The sequence below is a fragment of the Varanus komodoensis genome, unplaced genomic scaffold (assembly GCF_004798865.1).
Source record: "Varanus komodoensis strain SLA01 unplaced genomic scaffold, ASM479886v1 scaffold34_1, whole genome shotgun sequence".
Taxonomy (NCBI): domain Eukaryota; kingdom Metazoa; phylum Chordata; class Lepidosauria; order Squamata; family Varanidae; genus Varanus; species Varanus komodoensis.
Genome location: NW_025335854.1, coordinates 9527281 through 9547860, shown reverse-complemented (window position 1 = coordinate 9547860; position 20580 = coordinate 9527281). Strand labels below are relative to the sequence as shown.

Here is a 20580-nt window from a genome sequence, read left to right as displayed (position 1 = left end):
AAAAGTCACACTTAAAAAAAGTTCAGGGTGGTGACTAGATTATTTTCAGGTTCTTTTCTCAGATTCACATTTTTGCAATCTGAGAAAAAGCCAGCATTGAACATTACTTTCTTAGCCAAAAGCCTGTCAATAAAACTTACCTGAAAGGGGGAACAATAGATACATAGATAAGAAAGATTCCTTTTTATTAAAACTGTCATGCAATGAAGTTTATTTACATGTATCAGGATTTCGCCTGTTTGTTTTCAATCTACAGTGTACAAAACAGATGCAAACAAAAACCAGCACGACTCTTTGTCACGCGTATCCTTGGATAGCCCAGGGTAGTGGCTCAAACTGCCTCCCTTGGTGGCTTGGAGAACCAGTTGCGGCCAATCTTGTGGTGCAGGGAATCGGCCAATCACACATCATGAAGGGAATTACAACAGAAATGGGCTCTCAGTAGCAAAGAAGGTCCCTTTTCCTTTCTTTTCCAGCAGAACCGAAAACACTTTCCGAAGGAATGCCAGCACTTTGGTTAAAAGGTCAGTGCCTCCAAACCAGTCCAGCCTAAAAGCAGCCAAGGCCATCTTGATGCTACACGGCTGTTGGGGAGTGAACAGATGCTCAGGGTTCCCAAGTCGTCTTTCTATAGGGAAGGAGTCCCCATTTCTTCGTGGAAATACTGGCACAATAATGCAAGGTCTGTGATCCCACAGTCAAAAGCCACCTCTCGGGCCAAGCAGGACACGGCCCGGCCAAGAGGCAGCGCTGACGGCCGCCCGGGGCCTCAGCACATCAGGAGTCCGTCCTTTGCCACCAGCCGCTGCCGATGGATTTTGTCTTGCTGCAGTTCCTCATGGTTTGGGTGCCAGAGTTTCAGGATGATTCTTTCAATGTTGAGTGCGTAGACTGTGTGCGCAGGGACCACTTCTCGGTGGATCTACAAGTTACACATGAAGGAATCCTATTAGCAACCACTTCTGAACTGAGCGTGGTCACGCTCTCCAACTGGAGCTAATCTCCATGCACAGGCTTCTCCTCTGTGCTTCCTTGGCTTATATTAGATCGCACTTTTGGTGAAACGGTGCAACGGACAACAGAAGGAGAGGAGGAGAGAGGCATCGAGTACGACAATGACGCAGGAGAGCTGTGCAGTGGAACAATTAGTAATATGGGAATGCATCAGATATGGGAACTGGGTGGGGACCCCCCATTTTGTTCGCTTTGGGTGGTTTCTCCTGGCTCGCCTCTCCCACTGCCAGTCAGGCAGCTTTGCCTACTCCTTTCTCCAGGGTGAGGAATCCGTCGATGGGCACCCAGAGAGGCGGGGGGGGGGGGAGAGAGGGGGGGAGAGGGGGGGGGAGGGAGAGAGGGAGGGAGAGAGAGAGAGGGAGGGAGGGGGAGAGAGGGGAGAGAGAGAGAGAGACGAGAGCAGCGGGGACAGAGATGGCTGGATGGTGGGCACTGCAAGCGTGAGCAAGCGGGGGAGATCAATGCCTGAGGCCGCAGGCCTCAAGCGATCGGGCTCTGCAGGTCAGCTCCTTTTTCTTGCCTACTCGGTTTTTTTTTGGCATTTCCCAAAACTTTAATACCCAAGGCTCCAATCATTTTCAGCATTAAAGTAGGAAACACATGCCAGTTGTGCCTATTTATTTTTTGCATTCAGCTCGTAAGAACTGCAGAGTTGGAAGCCAACGGGGCGCCAGGTCCAACTTGCTGCTCAATGCAAACTCCAAGCCAAGCCACCCCTCTCAGGTGGCTGCCCAGCTGCCTCCTGGATGCCTCCAGCAAGGGAGGGCCACCACCTCCCTGGGTCACTGGTTCCATTGCTGCACTGCTCTCACGGTCAGGACATTTTCCCTGGTGTCCAGCTGGAACCTGTCATCCTGTAACTTGAGTCTGTTACTCTGTGTCCTGCCATCCGGATTGACTGAGAAGACATTTCAGCCCTCCTGGGTGTGACAACCTTTCAAGTACTTGTACAGTGCTGTCATGTCCCCCCTCAGTCTTCTCTTCTCAAGGATAAACATGCCCACTGCTTTCAATTTCTCCTTATAAGGCCTTGTTTTCATTACCACGATCATCTTTCTTGACCTCCTCTGATCCCTTTCCAATCTGTTTGCATCTTTTTTGAACTGTGGCACCCAGAAATGGATACGATACTCAAGACAAGGCCTAATCAGTGCTGGGCAGAGATACAGGGGACTTCAATTCCCCTTATATCTGTTAGGGGACAAATTCTGCCAAACACGGCCCAAGAAATTCTGTACTTGAGTTGCTGAAAACTTCCTCCTACAGAAAATGGAGGAAGGAACTAGAAGATTGCCTTTCTTGGCTAGATTCTAACTAACAAGGATGACCTTTTAAGGTTAATTGTACATTTGTTTATTTGCTTTGTAAGCCACCCCGAGGCTTTTTGCAAAGGGGGCGGCATAAAAATGCTCTAAATAAATAAATAAAAATAACAGACAAAGTGGCAGTTACGGGACCACTGAGGGGAAGTGACCACATCCTAACTGAATTCTTGTTTCTAAAGGAAACAAAAGTAGAGTGTAGCCAAACATGTACCCTGGATTTTAGGGAAACTAACTTTCAGAAACGCAGTACAATGATAAGCACGGTCCCATGGAAAGCACCTCTGATATAAAACCCAAGTGCAAGCCATTCCAACTAGAAAGACAGGCAGTGGGCAACAGGAGCAGCCAATGTGGCGTTATAGAAAGCTTAGAGATTACTTTAAAACAGAAAAGGCCACATGGTGAAAGTGGAAGGCAGGCCAAGCTACTAAGGAAGGGGACGGGCAGCTGGCATGGAACTGCAGGGCTGGCCTCAGGAATGCTAAACCTGCCAATGAGCTGAGGCTGCTGAGGGAAGCTAAAAGCAACCAAAAAAAAGCAGCCTTCTTCAGATCATGGTATCCTAGAGTGGCAGAGCTGGAGGGGGCCTAGAAAGGCCACCGAGTTCCACCCTCTGCTCAGTGTGGGGCCCCAAGGTAAAGCTTGCACGTGCTGGTTCTAAGTTAGCCTCTCTCCCATCCCCATCCTGTCCCACAAGGCAAGCTAAGGGATGTTACCTGCAATGCCTCAAAGAGGTCGTACATGTTCACTGGAGGAAGCGTTGCTGGTGAACTGTCCCCAGAGCAAGCCAGGAGGAGGGCTGCCTGCTGCTCGGCATCGTCAGGAGGTGGATGGGAAGCCAGGTTCTGACCAGGAGGGGGTGCTAAGCAGGTAGGAGGGCTGGAAAAGCAAAAAGAAGATGGGCTACAGCCTCACGTTTAGCACTGTCAGGCGTTGTTCAGAATACGAGTGTACATTTTTAGTTAAAAGCCTATTTTAAAACTCACTTTGTTCAACTTGTTTTTCAACCTTATGCAGCGGTTTGTTTGTGGTGAGCCAGTGCGATGCAGTGATTAGACTACTGGACGGGGGCAGGGAAAAACTCAGGCTCTCAGTCATGGCGCAAGCGGGGTGGCCTGCAGCTCGGTCACTATTCCTCAGTCTAACCAACCACGGAGAGTTGCTGTGAGGATCACAGCTGGGAGCAATGCACACCACCCTGAGCTCCTTGGAAAAAGGTGGAATGCACATTTCATAAGCAAGCCTGCTTCTTGCCTGTCCATTTGCAAAGAAGAAATGCAGAATATAACGGTAACAAAACAATAATAACAGCAGCAACAGTTTCATCTCGCTATTCAGTGGCAAATTACATGACCAGGTTTCCTGTGAGATAATGTAAACCACAGTTCAAAAGCTTGGTTGTAGTAGATGATGATTACAGACCGACCTTTATGTGCAGATGATCAAACGATCAGTTGCTAAATGAGAAATAATCCAGGATGCAAGACTCCTATCATTTGACAACTATTGTTGTTGGTTTGTTGTTGTTGTTTTTTTACAAAGAAACATCTCTCCCTCCTTCCCAGTTGCATGTTTGATGATCTCAGACACATAACATTAAGCTCCTGAAAAGTATTATCTCACCCAGCACAACCAGTAGTGAGCAAAGGAAGTGTTTGCACATCACTTAATCCTTGGAGAAACCACTGAGAGCTTCAGCGCATGGCTGGAGGGAGAGCAGGGCTTGAGGAAATGTCAACACCATCTGTGGCACAGAAAGGAGCTCCGCGTTTTCCCTCAGATGACATTCTTCAAACATTACAACGGGGATCATATGCATACTTCCCGTAATTTATATTTCATGAAAGTATGAAGATCATTTCAAAATATGACTAAAGCATCTCTGCGGGAAAATCACCAGACTCCCACTGGGTCCTCTGGCTGCACCTGGGCGCCACACGGAATTCACATCATCCCATATCGTTTCCAGTCGAAATGTGAGTGCTGCATTTCTCCCCCTCTTGCGGCCCCTAATCTCTGCAGTAAGCGGCTTGCTCATATTCACTCCCAGCCCCATCTTGTTTCGAAAAGGTACCTTAAGTCCTGCTTTGTCTAACTAGCCCATTCTTAATTGAATTTTCATTGGATAATATTATCTCCTCCTGTCGTTTTTCTTTCTGGTTCTTTATATGTGCAAGCCGTTGGACAAGGGGTTTTACTTTCATCTTTTGTATGGTATTGGGTTTGTTTCAAGTGCTCCCCCTCCTCCTCATTGTTTTTATCAATTGTTATTTTTGTTTAAGGGTGCTTTCTCCAGATCCTCAGCCAAAGAGGCTCCTGGAGGGGCTCATATGTAACCACGTAAAGCAACAGTCCCTGCCTGCAGACCTACAAGCTAAAACGACACGGCACCAAGGAAAAGTGGGGAGGGAAAGTGTCAAGCAGTCTTTCAGCAGGGTGGGTGGGGTGGCGCGCTTCCTCCCTCATCAGCTTCTGCCGGCTGCGGCCATGTTTCTTCACACCTGGTGCCCCTCATCACTCATTGCTCAGCCATGTCCTGGATAACAATAGCAGGCCAAACAGAACCATGCAAAAGGTCTCCAAGGGCTGACTAAACCTTATGGGGAACTGCACCGTCGCTTGTGTTAGAGACCAGGGACGGTTCCTGGAAGCCTTGCTTGTCCGAGTCCGGCGAAGATCCCTCACAAGGCCACATGGAGTCCCTTTGCACGTGCTCTGGAAGCTGTGTCCCCTCTGCCCACATGGCCCCACGGGGAGGACTGCAGGCATGAGGGCCGCTACCAGCCACACAGACTGGAGGGTAGCTTGCAAGGAGTATACCACAAGGCGCTGCTTAAATATTAGCTTGTTCTGCTAAGCAGCTTATTTTTTATGTCATTATTTACATTCTGCTTTTCAAGATCCAGGTCTTCACAAACGGGCTCACAAACCAAAATGTCAACACCAGTGCAACGCCAATTAAAAATGAAGATAATAAGCCAGCACATTATCACACTAAAAATGCAAAAAAGAAATAAATAAAATCCAGAGAATCAGAAGACGTAATAGCTTAAACGGAAACAGAAGCTACCAGTGAATGTAAGAGTGAACGAGCTCTTTGAGCTGTGAATTCCATAAACATGGTCCTGCCACGGAAAGTTCCTTGACGTACCACCAGCAACATTGCCTTGGAAAGCAGATTTTTCTGGGATTATCTGGTCCCTCAAGCATGGCCCTGATCCATAAAGGGAAGAGGCTTTCGAGGATATCGCCGCTGAGAGCATCAAAAACTGCTGTGACACCTGGCAGAACCAACAGGGGCACCTTCCTCTGACCCAGTCCCACTAGGGTGACAAATGCTGTTTCCATTCCAGAATCAGGCCTGAAAATCAACTGCGAGGAACCAAGGTAACCTGCTCCATCCAAAAATTCCTGGAGTTCAGTTACTCCTCCCACACCAACCAAACTTGGTCAGACCAGTTCAGGGATGCAGTGTCCTCTTATTCCCAGGACTCAGAGGCTGCCTTGAGCTGCACCCTGTTGCCTAATACAAGGATTGTACAGTTCACTGCAGCCCTTGGGAGGATTTATGCACTTCTGTTGGAGCTGTCATTGTCTAGGATTTTGATGACAATTTGAGAGGGCACCCACAAACTTGGAAAGGCAATAACAGGCACTAGGAGAAGATAATCAAATGTAAGGATGTTTCACGGGAGACCACTGAGACTATTGCATTTCTGATCACTATGAATGGGTATGAAAACTGACAGGAAAAAATGATGCATTCAAACCACGATGCTGGAGAAGAGCTTGCTGAATATCCTTAACTGACAGAAAGATGAATGACTCCCTAGAGCCAGAAGGAAAATGACAAAACTGAAGCTGTCATACATCAGGCAGATCATGAAAAAGCAAGAGTTGCTGCAGAAAACAACAATCCTAGGGAAACTGAAAGTGGGAGCAGAAGAGAAAGGCCGGCTATAAGGGATCAGTTCTGTAAAGGAAGCTACAGCTTAGCTGGGCATTCATTCATTCATAAGGTCACCATGACTTGCAGGTGGCTTGACGGCATATGATAGCAACATTCACCACAGGCACTTTTCAACAAAAAGAGAAAGTAAAAATGAAATCTTTTTCTTTTAACTCAATTCTAATCAAAATACAGGGCTAGCAAAATTGTGACATTTAATAAATAGCAGTAATAAAAACTGGTGCTGTGAAAAAGATGAAAAAAAAAAACCATGCCTAAAAGCTAACAACCTAAAAGTAGAAATATGAAAAGAAAAAGGAAGAAAAAAATCCTGGAGAATTATCAACCATTTTATTTTCATGTAATTCTGCAAACCTCTGTATTTTGACATGAAAACTGAAATTCTTGAAAATTTGGCTAAGCTCATCTTTAAACCAGGCTTCGGCGAATGGGGCGGCATAAAAATGTTTTAATAAATAAATAAAAATAAACCATCAATGAATGTTACTAAATACAAAGCAGATGTTTCTACTGAAATATCTAAGTCTCATATCCTGTCATTTTGTCCCATGGTGCATTCCAGATAGGTATTTCCTTACCATTCAGTTAAGTTATTGTAAGCAGTTGCACTGTTCTTCAGATAAGGCTGTGGATTGACATTGCTTCCAAAGGCATATTTGAAGTGGCCGTCTCTCAGGCGGTAGGCCTTCCTCCTTGATATTATAGCAGTAAGAATATCCTTAAGGTGTTTCTGCAGAGACAAAACATATTTAGCACTAGCAATGGCACCCTAGGAAATGTGAGATGTTACTAAGCTTGATTTCCAGCTCCTGCCCTGTCACTACCGCATTGTAATTCTTGTGTAACCTATGAGTAGCAGGGGTTCAAAGCAGAAATCTCAGTGGCTGTGCGTCAGTGCGTTAACTTCTGCCCCTTGAAGCCTGCCAGAGACACGAGAGGTCAACCGGTTGTCCAGCGCTCCCCGCTGCAGCACTAGCTCCCCACCAGCTGACCCAATACCTGGCCACATGACCGAGGGCACCACATGAAGGCAACCAAGCCTGCTCCAGTTCGGCGTAGTCATCTGCTAGTGAGACAGCCATGCCAGCCTGAGCAGTGCTGGACTCGCGTTCCGGTGAGGAGGGGTTGGCAGGATCCATGGGACTGGCAGCATTAGAAGCTGACCGTTCCCAGAGTGTATCCCCCACTCATGCTCGCACCGTACCCCAACCCTGCACTGCCAACGCACTCCCTCTGGGTCACCTCCACCTCGCTTCCTTTCCCAGCTCTCCCTGACCAGCCCCAAAAGTGCCTGGAAGCAAAACCTCAACAGAAAAGGCAGTTCTGGGCACATAATCTCTGTGTGGTGGGGTCCTCAGCTCATGAGAAATACCTGCACGTTTTCAAATATATCTCACAGTATGTTTTACTCTCTTAAAGGTCAAGGTTTCCCCTTGACGTGAAGTCCAGCCATGCCTGACTCTCGGGGGCGGTGCTCATCTCCGTTTCCTGGCCGAGGGAGCCAGCGCTTGTCCGCAGACAGTCTCCGTGGCCATGGGGCCGGCATGACTGAACACCGAGGTGCAGGAATGCTGTTACCTTCCCAGCGAAGTGGTACCTGTTTATCTCCTTGCATTTGCATGCTTTCGAACTGCAAGGCTGGCAGGAGCTGGGGCGGAGCAACGGGAGCTCACTCCGTTGTGTGGATTCGAACTGGTGACCTTTCGATCACCCAGCCCAGCAGCTCAGTGGTTTAACCCAATGCGCCACCTGCATCCTTTACTCTCTTACATATTTTTAAGTGTTGCTTTGGGAACCACCCAGGCAAACTGAACAGCATGGAAAATAAATAAATAAATATTTACAACCCAGAGAACTAGAACGTTCTTTAAAAGCAAAATAGGAGCCCAAGGCCAGTAAATCAGTCTTTGCATCATAGACGTAGCAGCATCTATGCATCTAAGGTGACAGTAAGGACTACAGAAATATTAAATACCAATTTGTGTAAAGGCAGATTTACAGGCAGAGACAATGGACTGCCTTGGCCATACACTGGAAAAATAAACACCAAAATTAATATAATTGGGGGGGGGAAGGGGGGGAGGGAGGGAGAGGGAGAGAGATTGTGTGTGCGCGCGTTCTGTGACATCTGTTTCCTTCTTATCTTTATAGTGCTAGAAAGCCAGCCAGAACTTTATCCCACTCCTAAATTGTAAAAAAGCCTGAGTTTTCTGCCTGCCACAGAACCAGGGCCGCTGTTTTTATTCTGTGTTTTATTTCACCTCCACAGCATAGACAACAACCGTCACGGCCTCCTCAGTGACATTGTCCAGGCCATGCTCGTAAGCAGTGACAATCATCCGTCCTTCCAGCTGGCCCCAGGTGAGAAGCATCATGGTATGTGAACAAAGCTTCAGGTCTTCGTCTTCTTGGGGGTCCTTAGGCACAAACTGCTGGGCTCCAGAGAGGGGATTCTGTGCCTGGAACCGGTGCTGTTAAAATGCGACAGTACATTTCAGTCACTGATCTGACAACACGGAACGAGATTAAACAACATTATTGTTTGGACATGACTCTGCTGTGCAGCTAAGGCTCCAAGCAGATAAAAACATCTTTAAGCCACTTATAGGAGCCCCCTCCTCATAGAGGACATATTAATAAAAGCTTCATGTATCCTGCAATTCTATGGAAGGAAAAAAAGGTGTAGTGGGCAGTTTGGCTGCTGATAAAAGGAAGTTTCTAGCCCTTATGGCTGCTAAGATACACAAGGACAAGGCCAGCAAATCAAAGCAGAGAGATGCTGTGAGTCTTTCCAGTGACTGGGGTGTTGAACGCAAGTCCTTCACTCTTTCCATAACTAGGAAAAGCAGAATAGTGAATAGGTGGGAAAACTGCTAACTGATGTCTTACTCCAGTGACGCGTAAAAGAATAACTAAAAGTAAATATGCTGGGCAGGCTGAGGAGCTTTAAGGCACGTACTTCCACCGTTAGTGAACAAGCCCATTTGCTTAATGCTTCTGGGGAGGCTGAAAATGAGATTTACAAAATCAATTAATCTCAACCCAGGCTGCATGCTACTTAATTTAACTAATGAATTTAATATTAACTATTTGCAAAAAGATTTGACTTTTTGAGCTGACGGACAAGTTTTTGCCCAAACTGAGGAGGTGCTAGAATCCTAATTTGAGTGATCTGTATGAGAAAGTGTGCAATTTGACTTTATTGGAGAGACTGGCCCAGCGAATTAGGTAACAAAAGGCCATCAACATATAGGTACAATAGAAATGTACGTGGTTATCATTTATCAACTTTGCTGATCAGGGAGATGGATTCCAGTCTACTCGAGTGCCACATGGCAGCTTAGCTTACTTCGCTCCATGAGATTTGGACAGTAAGATTCGCTATGCGCTTTTCACCTCGAGATCATTCCTTTTTGGAAAAGGAGTGCTTCTGTGCTTTTGGTGCAGTTGGTAGGAATGGCACGTGCCTGTGCATGTATCTGTTTTCTTTTATTAATTTAATGTGTTGCATATTATTGTGTTATTTTAGTATATTTAAAGAATCATTTTAAAGAGGTAGCAAAGAAAAACTGCAAATTTGCAGAATTTATATAGGTAAGCATATCGTGGCCTTTCTTAGTATTTGCTCCAAGCTCCAGGCATGCTAATTTCATCTTTTTAAAAGCCAGAACGTACAATGAATGTAAAGAGACACTGGGTTTAGTGATACAATCTTAACTGAAAACCACAGGTCACTACACGAGGGCTGAAGAACTGAAAAAGCCCTTTTTCCCACCCCTTCTCACCCTTGCTCCATATACCGAGGGCCTCCTTCGGCAGCCACTGCTTATTCAGGCCAGAAGATGGTGCTAAGATGGGTACCTGTTTGGTGACAATGCTCTCCCTCTGCAGCTGCCTTTTCAGGTAAAGCTGCTAAGCAAGTTTTCTTCTTGCTTTCAGATTGGCTTGCTAAAACATGTATTTCAGTCTTGGAAAGTATTTGAAAGTCCTAGATGAATTGCTGTTACCTTCCACTGCAATTTTAGTATGTTTGCCAGAGTTATATGTTTCGTATGGTTCCCCCACGCATACGTGCTAGTTGTGTCTGAGTCTGGGGCCGGTGGGCATCTCCGTTTGTAAGCCAAAGAGCCAGCTTGTCTGAAGATGCTTCTGTGGTCATGTGACCGGCATGCCTAAATGCTGAGGTGCACGGAATGCTGTTACCTTCCCACCAAAGCGGCACCTGTTTATCTACTTGCATTGGCATGCTTTCGAACTGCTAGGTAGGCAGGAGCTGGGAAGGAGCAACGGGAGCTCACCCACCTTCTGATCAACAGCCCAGCTGCTCAATGGCTCAACCCCTGAGCCAACTGCACCCCCTTGTTTCACGTGAGTTTATGGTAATTGTATCGTTTAGGAAATGTATAACCTATCTGGAGGATTCATTTGAGTTAACCACCCCCCACAAAAGAAAAATATGTTCCTACTTGGCTGCTCTCCTTCAGTTATTTTAACTGAACATTATTCATTTTACGTCTTACTATACCGAGAGCTTTGCATATTCATTACATCAAAATTGCAGCCAACAAGAAGACAATATTATTTCTCTTTCATGTCACGTTCATTCTTAAAAGTCACATTCCCAACTCTGCTTTTTATCAAGGAAGGCTCAAAACGATGCAGACAATATCAGCAGATGCCTCAAAAACTCGCAAGGGCAAAGCAGGAATGGCATTGCTGAGAAGCAGCTCTTCCATACATACTGCGCACGTCGCTTTACCAGGTTTACTGCTTCTTGCCATACTGGCCCCTACCGGCTACCCAAATCACAGTTTCCGTGCCATTTCCCTTCTGGTTTCCTCTCCCAGCCAAGCCTTTGCAAATGCCTTTCTGAGTCTTTGAAAGACACACTTTAAGCAATTCTATTATGCAATTAAGGCCAATTTCCTAACTTGTATAACTTATTGCAGAGAGACTGTTTGAATCCCCTCAAGTGACATCACGTATTAGAAGTGTGCCAGATAGGAGTCCCATTCGAAGTTTCCCCTTCTGCTCCTTCCCATTATTTCAAGAAGATTTTCTACACCCCTGCTCTCCGCTAGTGCGGGCACAGAATTCATCGCGTGGTGATGCAGGGAGACATGTACTAAATTGGACAGGATGTTGTGAAGGGGGAGAAGCGAGTCTGACACAGGGCTGCTGCTTATGTGGGCAGCACTGTATTTCTCCTGATGTTGAACTGCAGACTCTAGGCTAAGTTTACTAATTCCCTGTTTCTAGTGCATGCAGGAAAGGATACACTTACATCAAATTTCTGCCGAACGGAAGAAAACTTTTTCTTCCCTTTGGGCTTGCCAGGCTTTGTCGCAGAACCTCCTGTCCATGGCAGGGAGCCAGCACCCTCTGGAAGCAGGAAAGAAGAACAGAGCACGCCTTAGATTCGACCAGGATATCCATTGTGTCTCTGCCTTTCAAACGCAAGGGTACCATTTCCCCCTCACCAGACCGGCTGTCCCGGACATCATCTAGCCAGTGCCTATTGCAAAAGCCAGTGGTTACCCAAGTTCCGACGGATATTTCATTTTTCAGGCCATCGCCATTTCCTCAGCTTGCAAAATCTTTTTCGAATGTTCCTGTATTTAAAATGCAGTTGGTTGTCATACAAGGATACTGCTCAAGCAAAATTAAAACATGTAGCAACATGTGCAGATCTCTGAATCACAGCTTATTGAGAAAAGTTGCAGTAGTTAATTAGCCGTGACTAATTAAATCTCATTCATTTCCATGGTTCTAGTCTAAGTAGGACTTATCTGAGATGCTACCCCATATCTTTAGGCTATGTTCTTTGGAGAAGAGAATCACTTTTTACCATGTGCTTATACATTGCTTGCATCAGTAGGACCCAAACTTGCCATAAAATACTGAAAAATGGTGCATTTTAAAAATAACTCTTTTCTTGGCTTGATATATTGGTTTGTCTGGACAGCTAATACAGTGGTACCTTGGCTCACAAACTTAACCCATTCCAGGACTCTGGTCACGACCCAAATTGGTCATGAGCCAAGGCAAATTTCCCCATAAGGGTCAATGTAAATAAGGTTAGTCCGTTCTGTAATCTTTTTTTTTTTTTTTAATCAAAAAAATGTGAAGCAAAGTGAAAAAAAAAAAAAAGGATCACGCCCACCCCCCCCCCCCCCCCCCAACCATGGGGGGGGGGAGCGGGCATGATCGCGGCCATCTCCCCCCCACCCCCGCATGCCCCCGTGCAGGGAAGGCGGGCATGCTCACGATCGTCACCCAATGCAGAGTTCGCGACCTACGGCCAAATTTGTATGAAATTTCTGTTTGCGACCCGATTTGGTCGTGAACTGAGGCATTCGTGAGTCGAGGTACCACTGTACTGGGGATATAAGAACAGTATTTTCATCTAGGTCTTTCAGGATAAAAGAGAAATAAAACAAAAGCCACTGAAACCACCTAGTTTAAAAATATGAACTGCTCCTAGCAAGCATCACTAGCGTGGACAAAAGTCCCTTTTTCCCTTGCCTCCCCTGGACAGTTCCCAGCACAGTTCTTCAGGCCGCCCCACAATTCACAGTATTAAGTAGCTTCGTGCTGTGGCCCATGTGACCCACGAAGAGCACAGGCAGCATCCTCCCACGGCAGCACCAATAAATATGGCAAAGGCACCAGGGACAGGAAAAGCAGTAAGAAGAAAATGAATGTGAGTCTCTCACATTAGATAGAGACACGATAGATAGATAGATAGATAGATAGATAGATAGATAGATAGATCGCAGAAAAGGGAATGTGAAATCCCTCTTGATCTGCAGGGCACACCACAACAGCTCATACAGCCATTTCTGTATTTCCTTCTATCAAAGGTAGACTGAAAGAAAAGCTGGATTCATTTTGGCACTTGAGTCAAAGAAACAATATGAAATAGACATTTTATCTTACAAGAAAACTAGTTGTGAAGGCAACCGACAACCATCTTTGGTGATGATGATGCACAAAGCTCTGGAGAAACAATTTTTCTGTTCTGGTAAGAACCCACATTGCACAAAGAAGTAAACTAAATAAAGGAGTTTCAGCTCATGTGGTGTCTTGTCCTTCCCTCATGTGCTTTGCCATTTTTGTTTATAAGCGGCTTTTTTATTGGCGAGAACTGCTTTGGGGGGGAAATAGCCTGAAAAGCTGGATAAAAGCAGTAACACAAACCAGTGCTGGCAGAGAAGCCCACTCAATCTACAATCACATACTCTGTGATACATTGATGGGGAGACATACCCAAGGAGCCATGCAGCCACTCACGCAACACCCCAGACACAGACTTGTGGACGCACTTTTGCGCTGCGCTTGGGCTGTGCCGTAGTTCACTGCCTGCTTCCTTCTAACCTTTTGCAGATTTATGCAAGCCAAACTCACCTGGCAGTTTGCCACTCAGGCACACCTTGTTTGCTTATCGCAGATCTGCAAAGTATATAGACCCTTCTCGAGTCTGGATTTATTCTTGCCCGTTTCCTTGGGGCACGACCTGAAAGCCTCTGTCCTTGATGCACAAAGCCTCCATGTGCAAGGCACAGCGCAGGGCGTGGTGGCGGCGGCGATCCCCACTGCCCCCTACCCCACACCCCACACTTCATCTGGAGAGCCACTGCTGACCGTCTAGAGCATGGGTCCTCACACTACAGCCCGTGGGCCGGATCTGGCCTGCCGTGCCCATTCAGCCAGGTTCTGGACTCACTGCACGTGCAGCAAAGAGGCGGCTTGCTTGCGCAGAGATCTTTTTGGACTCGCTCGGAGAAAACGATCTCCGCGCGAGCAAGCCACTGCCTTGCCGCGTGTGCCCCCCGCCAGCACCGCCCTGGCGGCCCACACTCACCGCCAGCACCTTTTAAGTGGCCCCCTGTTGAAAAAGTCTGAGGACCCCTGAGAGGGGAGGAAGGAAGCCTGGGGCGGTGCTTGGGCGTGCAGCAGGCTGCCATCCCCAGCCGCCTCCCCTCCCTGTTCTCTGGCTGCCCCTTTACCTCTCCAAAGCCAATCTGGCGGGGCAGCCAGCATCGCTTCCCTGCACTGGCTGGGAGGGAGCAGAAGAGGGGCTCAGCCTTTGGACTCCTAGCTCCGAGGCCCGTTTTATGGCTCCCTCAGACAATGCGGGGAGGACATTAGCTGTTCAGATTGTTACACAAACATTATGTAGCCCTCTCACCTCTTCTTTTTCGTGCCACGACACATTATGGCAGCACAACAGACTGTGAGATTAAGTCAACATCAGAGAGTAAAAGGTTACTGGGGTGCAGGGAACAACACAAGGAAGAGTCACGGTTCTCTTTCCTGGGCTGAAGAAACAGGGAGCAGTACAGAAGAGTTTTCAGCCGCCAAAGTGCTCCATGTCAGCTATTTGAGGGAGCCAGTCAGTCCATATGAAGCAGGGCAGCTTTGTTTATCATGAGATTTGTGGGACTTGGAAAAGGCACTAATCTGCACATGGGCACACGATCAGAAAGGACAGCCAAAAGAACCTTGCAGGCTCCAGGAATATTCACGTTCTGTTTTGCTAAATACGTTTCTCGCCTCCATGGTTGCAGAGATTAACTTGAAAACTTGATGACCCTGTCACATACATGTCATGTCCTCAAATCTTATCCTGCAAAATGTGGCCATTACTATTAGTGTACTACTATTGTGGCAGTATCTACCCTGCGCATTGTGCTTCACAAAGTAGTGCAAGCAAAACACAGATCACTGTCCCAAGTTGTGTACAGCCCACATTTTCAGACTCAAATGCAAGGGTGAGAAAATGCAGACTGAGGCAAGGGTGACACACATCAGTGAACGGGCCGGGCTGACAACTCCAGAATGCAAAGGCATTGCAGACAAGGGTGAGGGGGCAGAGTCAAAGCCCGAAGAACAGGCTTGTACTGATCAGAAGTCTGAAAGGGACGACAAGGTGACGGCACGCGGATGCTCAGGGTACGCACGCGGGAGGGGCAGGTGGTCCCAGCGGGGTGTGGTGCAGACGGCCGTGGCTGCTGTTCACATGATAACGCTGGGAGTTATGTGAATGCAACGAGCCCTCCCTTCTGCTGCTTCCCCCTAGACACTTCCCTTCCACCCACGGCAGAAGGTGCCTGGGGCAGCGAAGCACTGGCGGGGTCTTCCACTCCCTTCACCAGCACTCCGCTTTGGGAAAGCCTGACCTCTGTTTAGATGACAGGTTACGTCAAAACAACAGACGGCGCGATTCACTCATGGACGAGCAGAGCAGATACACAGGCAAAGGAAGACTGCTGTTTGCATCCCAGTTTGCTGGCCCAAGGTGCACTTCAGTGAGTCACTATTCTGAGCGCTTGGACCTCGCTCGACCAGGCCCATGTAGAGCAACACTGTTCGGCCACTCGCTTCAAAAAATTTCCAAAAAACAAGAGACAACCCCCGAGCATTTCAACATCTCTATTGCAAATGAGGAGGCTTTCCTCTGAAACCTCGCTGGAAGGAGAATGCCTGACATTAAGGCTGCAGTTGTGTTTTGATTAAACTGGGAATAAGTCCCACTGAACTTAGTCACCCTGTGACAGTGATTCCTCCACAGGCAGACCCACCACTGGTCTCTCCGGCCCAGCACTGCCTGCTCTGCCCAAGGCAGAGGCCTTCAGCAATTCTCCTGCCTGCGATCCTTTTAACTGGAGATACCAGGCACGGCGCCTAGGAACTTCTCTGTGCAGTGACTTTGCTCTAGTGCTGTGCTATGAGCACCCCCTGCAGCTAATTAGAAATATGGATATTAGAGTGAGGCCCAGTAGAGAAGGAGGTTTCTCCCAGAGGAGCACAACTGGGTTAAACTGTTAAAACCCAGCCATCTTTCCCATGCAGTACCATACCCCTCCACACACAAGAACTCTAACTTTGGTGAACTGCCCAGAGAGCCTCAACTATTGGGTTTGAGAGAGCCTCACTTCACCCACACCTGGTGCAGGCTATTAAGGGAATTAGCTAGAACATGAGAGGGACAGCAAGCTGCCATACCCTGCCTTATTAACCATTCCTGTGCAATATGACTGGTTATAGAACTGAGCTGTCTCTCCCGATTTCTAATTTTTAATGTTGCCAGGGAATCCAAGAAACTCTTTTTTTAGCTCCATGAGAAGAATGCACATACTGTTATGCTCTTTGGGACCACCCTGCATACTCTTTGTGCTCATTCTTTGGGGCCACCGAGTCAAAGTGCCAGTCTTTGTGCCACTTCAACTGGCAACGATTACAGAAGCCACCCTCTAAGCTTCTAAGAAGTAAGGCGAGAAGCTATTTACCAGTTCAGCCCAGCCCCCTTGTTACTCTGGATACTGACGATTACCCACAGCTTCCCAGAGTTCTCAGGAACTCCAAATATTTTAGCCATTGGTCCCATTCTGTCACCCAGATAGGTCTTGTTGCAGGCAAACAGGTTACATCTAGAAGACCATATCCCAGGACTGAACCTGGGAACTTTTCTGTTCTACCTCTGTGTTGCTTCCCAGCACCAGGTGGGAACTTTTGCGTAAGGGACTGCATTGCTGGTTGCCCTGGAGCACTTCGGCGGATCAGGAAGACAGAACAGGAATCAATAGGTCAGGGGACAGAAGGTGTTACTTATTATCATTGTCAACCTTAAGACTCTTAGGATGGCTTCCTTTTGGGAAGGAAATGTCTCTGTCCCTGGGAAAATAAAACAAGCAGAACTCAGCCTATACCTAACCCTGCTGAAACGATAGCAATGCAAATCTTAATGTGTGACTCAAAACTTATGCAGCAGGAATAAGACAGTAGAAGCATCCCTCAGGTAAGCCTACTTCTCCTTTCCCATATGGTCTAGATCCATGAGAATTTTAGGTTTGACTTACCAGGTGCAGAAACCAAGATCTGGCATCGTGTGAGAATAGCCAAGAGGAAGTCATTGTGAAAGTGGACTGCCGAAAGAAAAGAGACAGCTGACACAAGGCCCGCTCCAAGGAACATGCATTTACATCAGCATCGTAAAGTGGTACGGGAGATACTCCTTGAGAAGGCTGTGTGCATTTGCAAGAGCAAAAGCAGTGTGTGGCTCTTGTGAAAAAAGCCCCACACTGGCCAAATTAGGAAAGGAACTGAAAACTACCTAGATCATATCGCCCATATATAACTGTGGTGCGACCGCACTTACAGTACTGTGTACAGGATATTGCAGAGTGGGAAAATGTTTGCCTGCCACACCACATTATTCCAGGTGTTTAAAACAAAAAAGGTCCTATTTCAAAAAGAATCTCTCCAAACTGAGGAAATGGCTTCCAAATGCCAAATGCGGTGCAACATAAGGAAGGATAAAATAATACATGTTGGGAAAAACAGTCTGAAGTTTAAATATAATTCAGCCTCCTATGATTGTTAGTCTTTGTTCTCTAAAAATCCATTGTAGCTTCTGGAAATATATACCTGTTGGAGCTAGGCCTGATGAAATCTCCAAAGGTGTGGCAAAATAGGGTCACAGTTTGTCACACTGCAGTTTCAGTGAATGACAGCTCCATACCCAAAGCTTGCTGATAGCAGAACCATTTTTTTAGTAACTAAACACAACTGACATGTCCCCTCCTTTCCAGTAGTGCGGCTAATGCCAAGTTCACTTACTTTTAGGAATGAGAAAAATGGAAAGAGGCACAGTAATATACTTTCCTCACCATTCTCCTGTGTAAGGAGCCTCCGTGCTTCCAGGTCAAACTCTTCTTTGCTGATCTTCTGCTTAAACCATAGCTTCAGATTAGCCCAGTATCTGTGTAAAATATTAACAGCATATGCTCAACACGTGGCTTTGCCTTCAAAAGCTACCCTTTCCTCTTAAACCCGTATACAACCTGGAACCCACCCCTTCTCAAAACCTCCAGGTGCAACTGACTCTCTTAGGGATACAGTCATCAGAGAAACGTTCCGTGCAGGCTTTATCTACCATGAATGAGAGTTTAAAAACAGAGCATATTTGACATACAAAACGACAGCCCAAGAGTAGCATTTGCACCCTTTCTGTGCAATTGGTGCATTTGGGGGGCCCTGCGAGGTCTCCCTTACTGCAGCCGGTCCGAATCACCCTGCCCCGCCCCGCCCCGCAGCCCGTATTCTGGGCTCACAGACCCTGCTTGCTTCCCCGCTGGTGCGTCTCCCCCAAAGATTTTTCCTCCAAAAGCCACTTAGCCTGTCGAGGCCATACAGGGAGATCATGTGCCCCTTATTTTAACCGAGATTAGTCTTTCATTCAATGGCCTGTCTGTTGCAATGCATGCTTAGGACCCGCTGACTCGGTTTCCTCCCTTTCCTATACCGCAGAGGGCTGGGGAAGGGGGATCCTGCGCATCCCGCTCCGCCCGGCAGGGCGGGGGAACAGCCAAAATCGAGGCCGAGGCTGGCAAGCCGCGCTAGGCCTCCCTCGGAAATGCGGTCCGGCGGCGGGGCGGGTGCCGCAAGGCAGGCGGGGAAGGCGACCGCTGGTCACTCACTGCTTCACATTCTCGCCCAAGGCCTCGCTGAGGTTTTTCTTGGCCACCTCCAACTCGCTCACATAAGTCGCCATGGCGAGCGCAGCTCCCCCCCTCGGCAAACAGCCGCCCGCCCGCGCCACATTTGCCACGCCTGGCAGCCGCGCCAACCGCAATAGCAATCCTTGCGGCACCATTTTGTTACTTTGTTTGGCAACTGCCGGCCAAACGGCAATGCTCCCAGCTCTGCTCCCTTCTTAGAGTCTCCCTCTAACAAGCGGGGTCTACAAGTCTTCGGCCCCCATGTCGGACCTAAACGAGGGCATGCTTTCTTTCACGAAGGAAACGCTGCGTTCCAGGAGCCATTGGATGTGCTCCCCCCGCCCAAAAAAAAAAAAAAAAGGATAGGCGACATGCAGCAATATAATATAATATATTTTATTGTATATATTTTAAAATGTTATTTTAATCTTTTTGTTGTAAGCCGCCCCGAGGCTTCGGCGAATGGGGCGGCATAAAAATGTTTTAATAAATAAATAAATAAATAAATAACTTGTGCTACACAGCAGTTTTAAGGCTTTAATGCTGGGCACAGCTCAGAGGGTTGGTTATACATGACAAAGCCCCATATGGCTTGGGGCCGGGCTACCTGAGAGATGTACTCCCCCTTCTGAGCCTGCCTCTACCTCAAGATCTGCAGCGGAAGCCCTCCTCTCAGTCCCAGTCCCAGTCCCATAGGCATGCTTCAGAACTGGGACAGGGCCTTCTTGGTGGTGGTCCCAAGGCTCTGGAACTCCCTGCCCAGGGAGGAGAAGCCTGATGCCCCCCATCTTAGGCAAGCACTTCTGTTCCAGCAGAAGGATGAGCATTCTTTGAGAATAGGCTGTGCCATTCTGTCGCCTATGCCGTTTTCACTATTTTAATTTTATATACTTTAACATTCCAGCTAATTTAGTACATGTTAGCAGGTGCATATTTTCACTGCCTAAGGCTTTGATGTTGCAAACCACCTAGAATCTCACTAGTGCGACTAGGCAGAATAAAATGAACTTATTTAATTTCTATGCCACTCAACAACTGACGTGTTCAATGTACAGTACTAAAAAGCCATCTCTGTATGAAGGACCATGGAAGCGAGCGGCAGGAACAACGCCGCCACGGATTCCTGGCTTTCTGCCGGAAAACCCCCGCCAGGTGCGGGTACCCCCAGGCGCAGCTGAGCCGCGCCGCCATCCACGCGGGACGCCTGCACCCGGAGCCGCGCACGGCGTCGCGGCCGGACGGAACGCCCTCCAGCCGCCCCGGGGGCAGGCGACCCCGGGACTGAGCGAAGGGGGCGGCGCCCCTAACCGATGCCCGCCAGCGCAGTGCGAGTCCAGGTGCCCCTTCTGGGGGGGCCGCTCGCCCCCCCGCAGCCTTCCCGAGCGGCGAGCCACCGCAGGATTCCGCGGCCAGAGGCGCCTTCGGCTGCAGGCCGAAGCCCCCCCCGCCCCGGCTCGAAATCCGCCGGGCCGACCTCGCAGGGGCGTTGTTGGGGCGAGAAAAGGTGGCGCTTACGGCCGCCTTGGGTGCCTCGCGAAGGGGAGCGAGGCGGCAGATCAGCGCAGCGGCAGCGACAGTGACGAAGGAAGGAGGCCTGCAGCGCCGAGCGCCCCGCAGCACGTCCGGGCAGGCGCCGGACTCGCCCGCACGGGCGCGCCCGAAGGGACGTGCCGCGGCCGCGCCCCCCGGCGGGACCGCGCCCGCGCCCGGCGCCCCAATCGCAGGCGGCCGCTCCTGCCCGCCCCCGCCGAGCGCGCGCCTGCCCGCC

General features: G+C 48.3%; 1 protein-coding gene across 1 annotated transcript; it reads right to left on the bottom strand.

Moving 5' to 3' along the window:
• Window positions 1-164: 164 nt before the first annotated feature.
• TADA1 (transcriptional adaptor 1) lies at window positions 165-18914 on the bottom strand. The gene is made up of 8 exons (XM_044439267.1): window positions 18792-18914; window positions 17982-18073; window positions 17172-17237; window positions 11594-11691; window positions 8571-8780; window positions 6888-7039; window positions 3056-3218; window positions 165-922 (listed from the first exon to the last, which is right to left on the bottom strand). Exons 1-8 carry the CDS (start codon window positions 18863-18865, stop codon window positions 770-772), a joined length of 1008 nt encoding a protein of 335 aa, XP_044295202.1. The 5' UTR covers window positions 18866-18914; the 3' UTR covers window positions 165-769.
• Between the last annotated feature and the right edge of the window lie 1666 nt (window positions 18915-20580).

What these genes read in the sequence shown, in the direction of transcription:
- TADA1 (XM_044439267.1), bottom strand. Translation starts at nt 18,865, where the DNA reads ATGGCGACTTATGTGAGCGAGTTGGAGGTGGCCAAGAAAAACCTCAGC. An exon ending in GCTCCTTACACAGGAGAATG is followed by an intron (nt 17,238 to 17,981) that starts GTGAGGAAAGTA and finishes TTCTTTCGGCAG; the next exon opens with TCCACTTTCACAATGACTTC. An exon ending in ACCTCTTTGAGGCATTGCAG is followed by an intron (nt 923 to 3,055) that starts GTAACATCCCTT and finishes TGTAACTTGTAG; the next exon opens with ATCCACCGAGAAGTGGTCCC.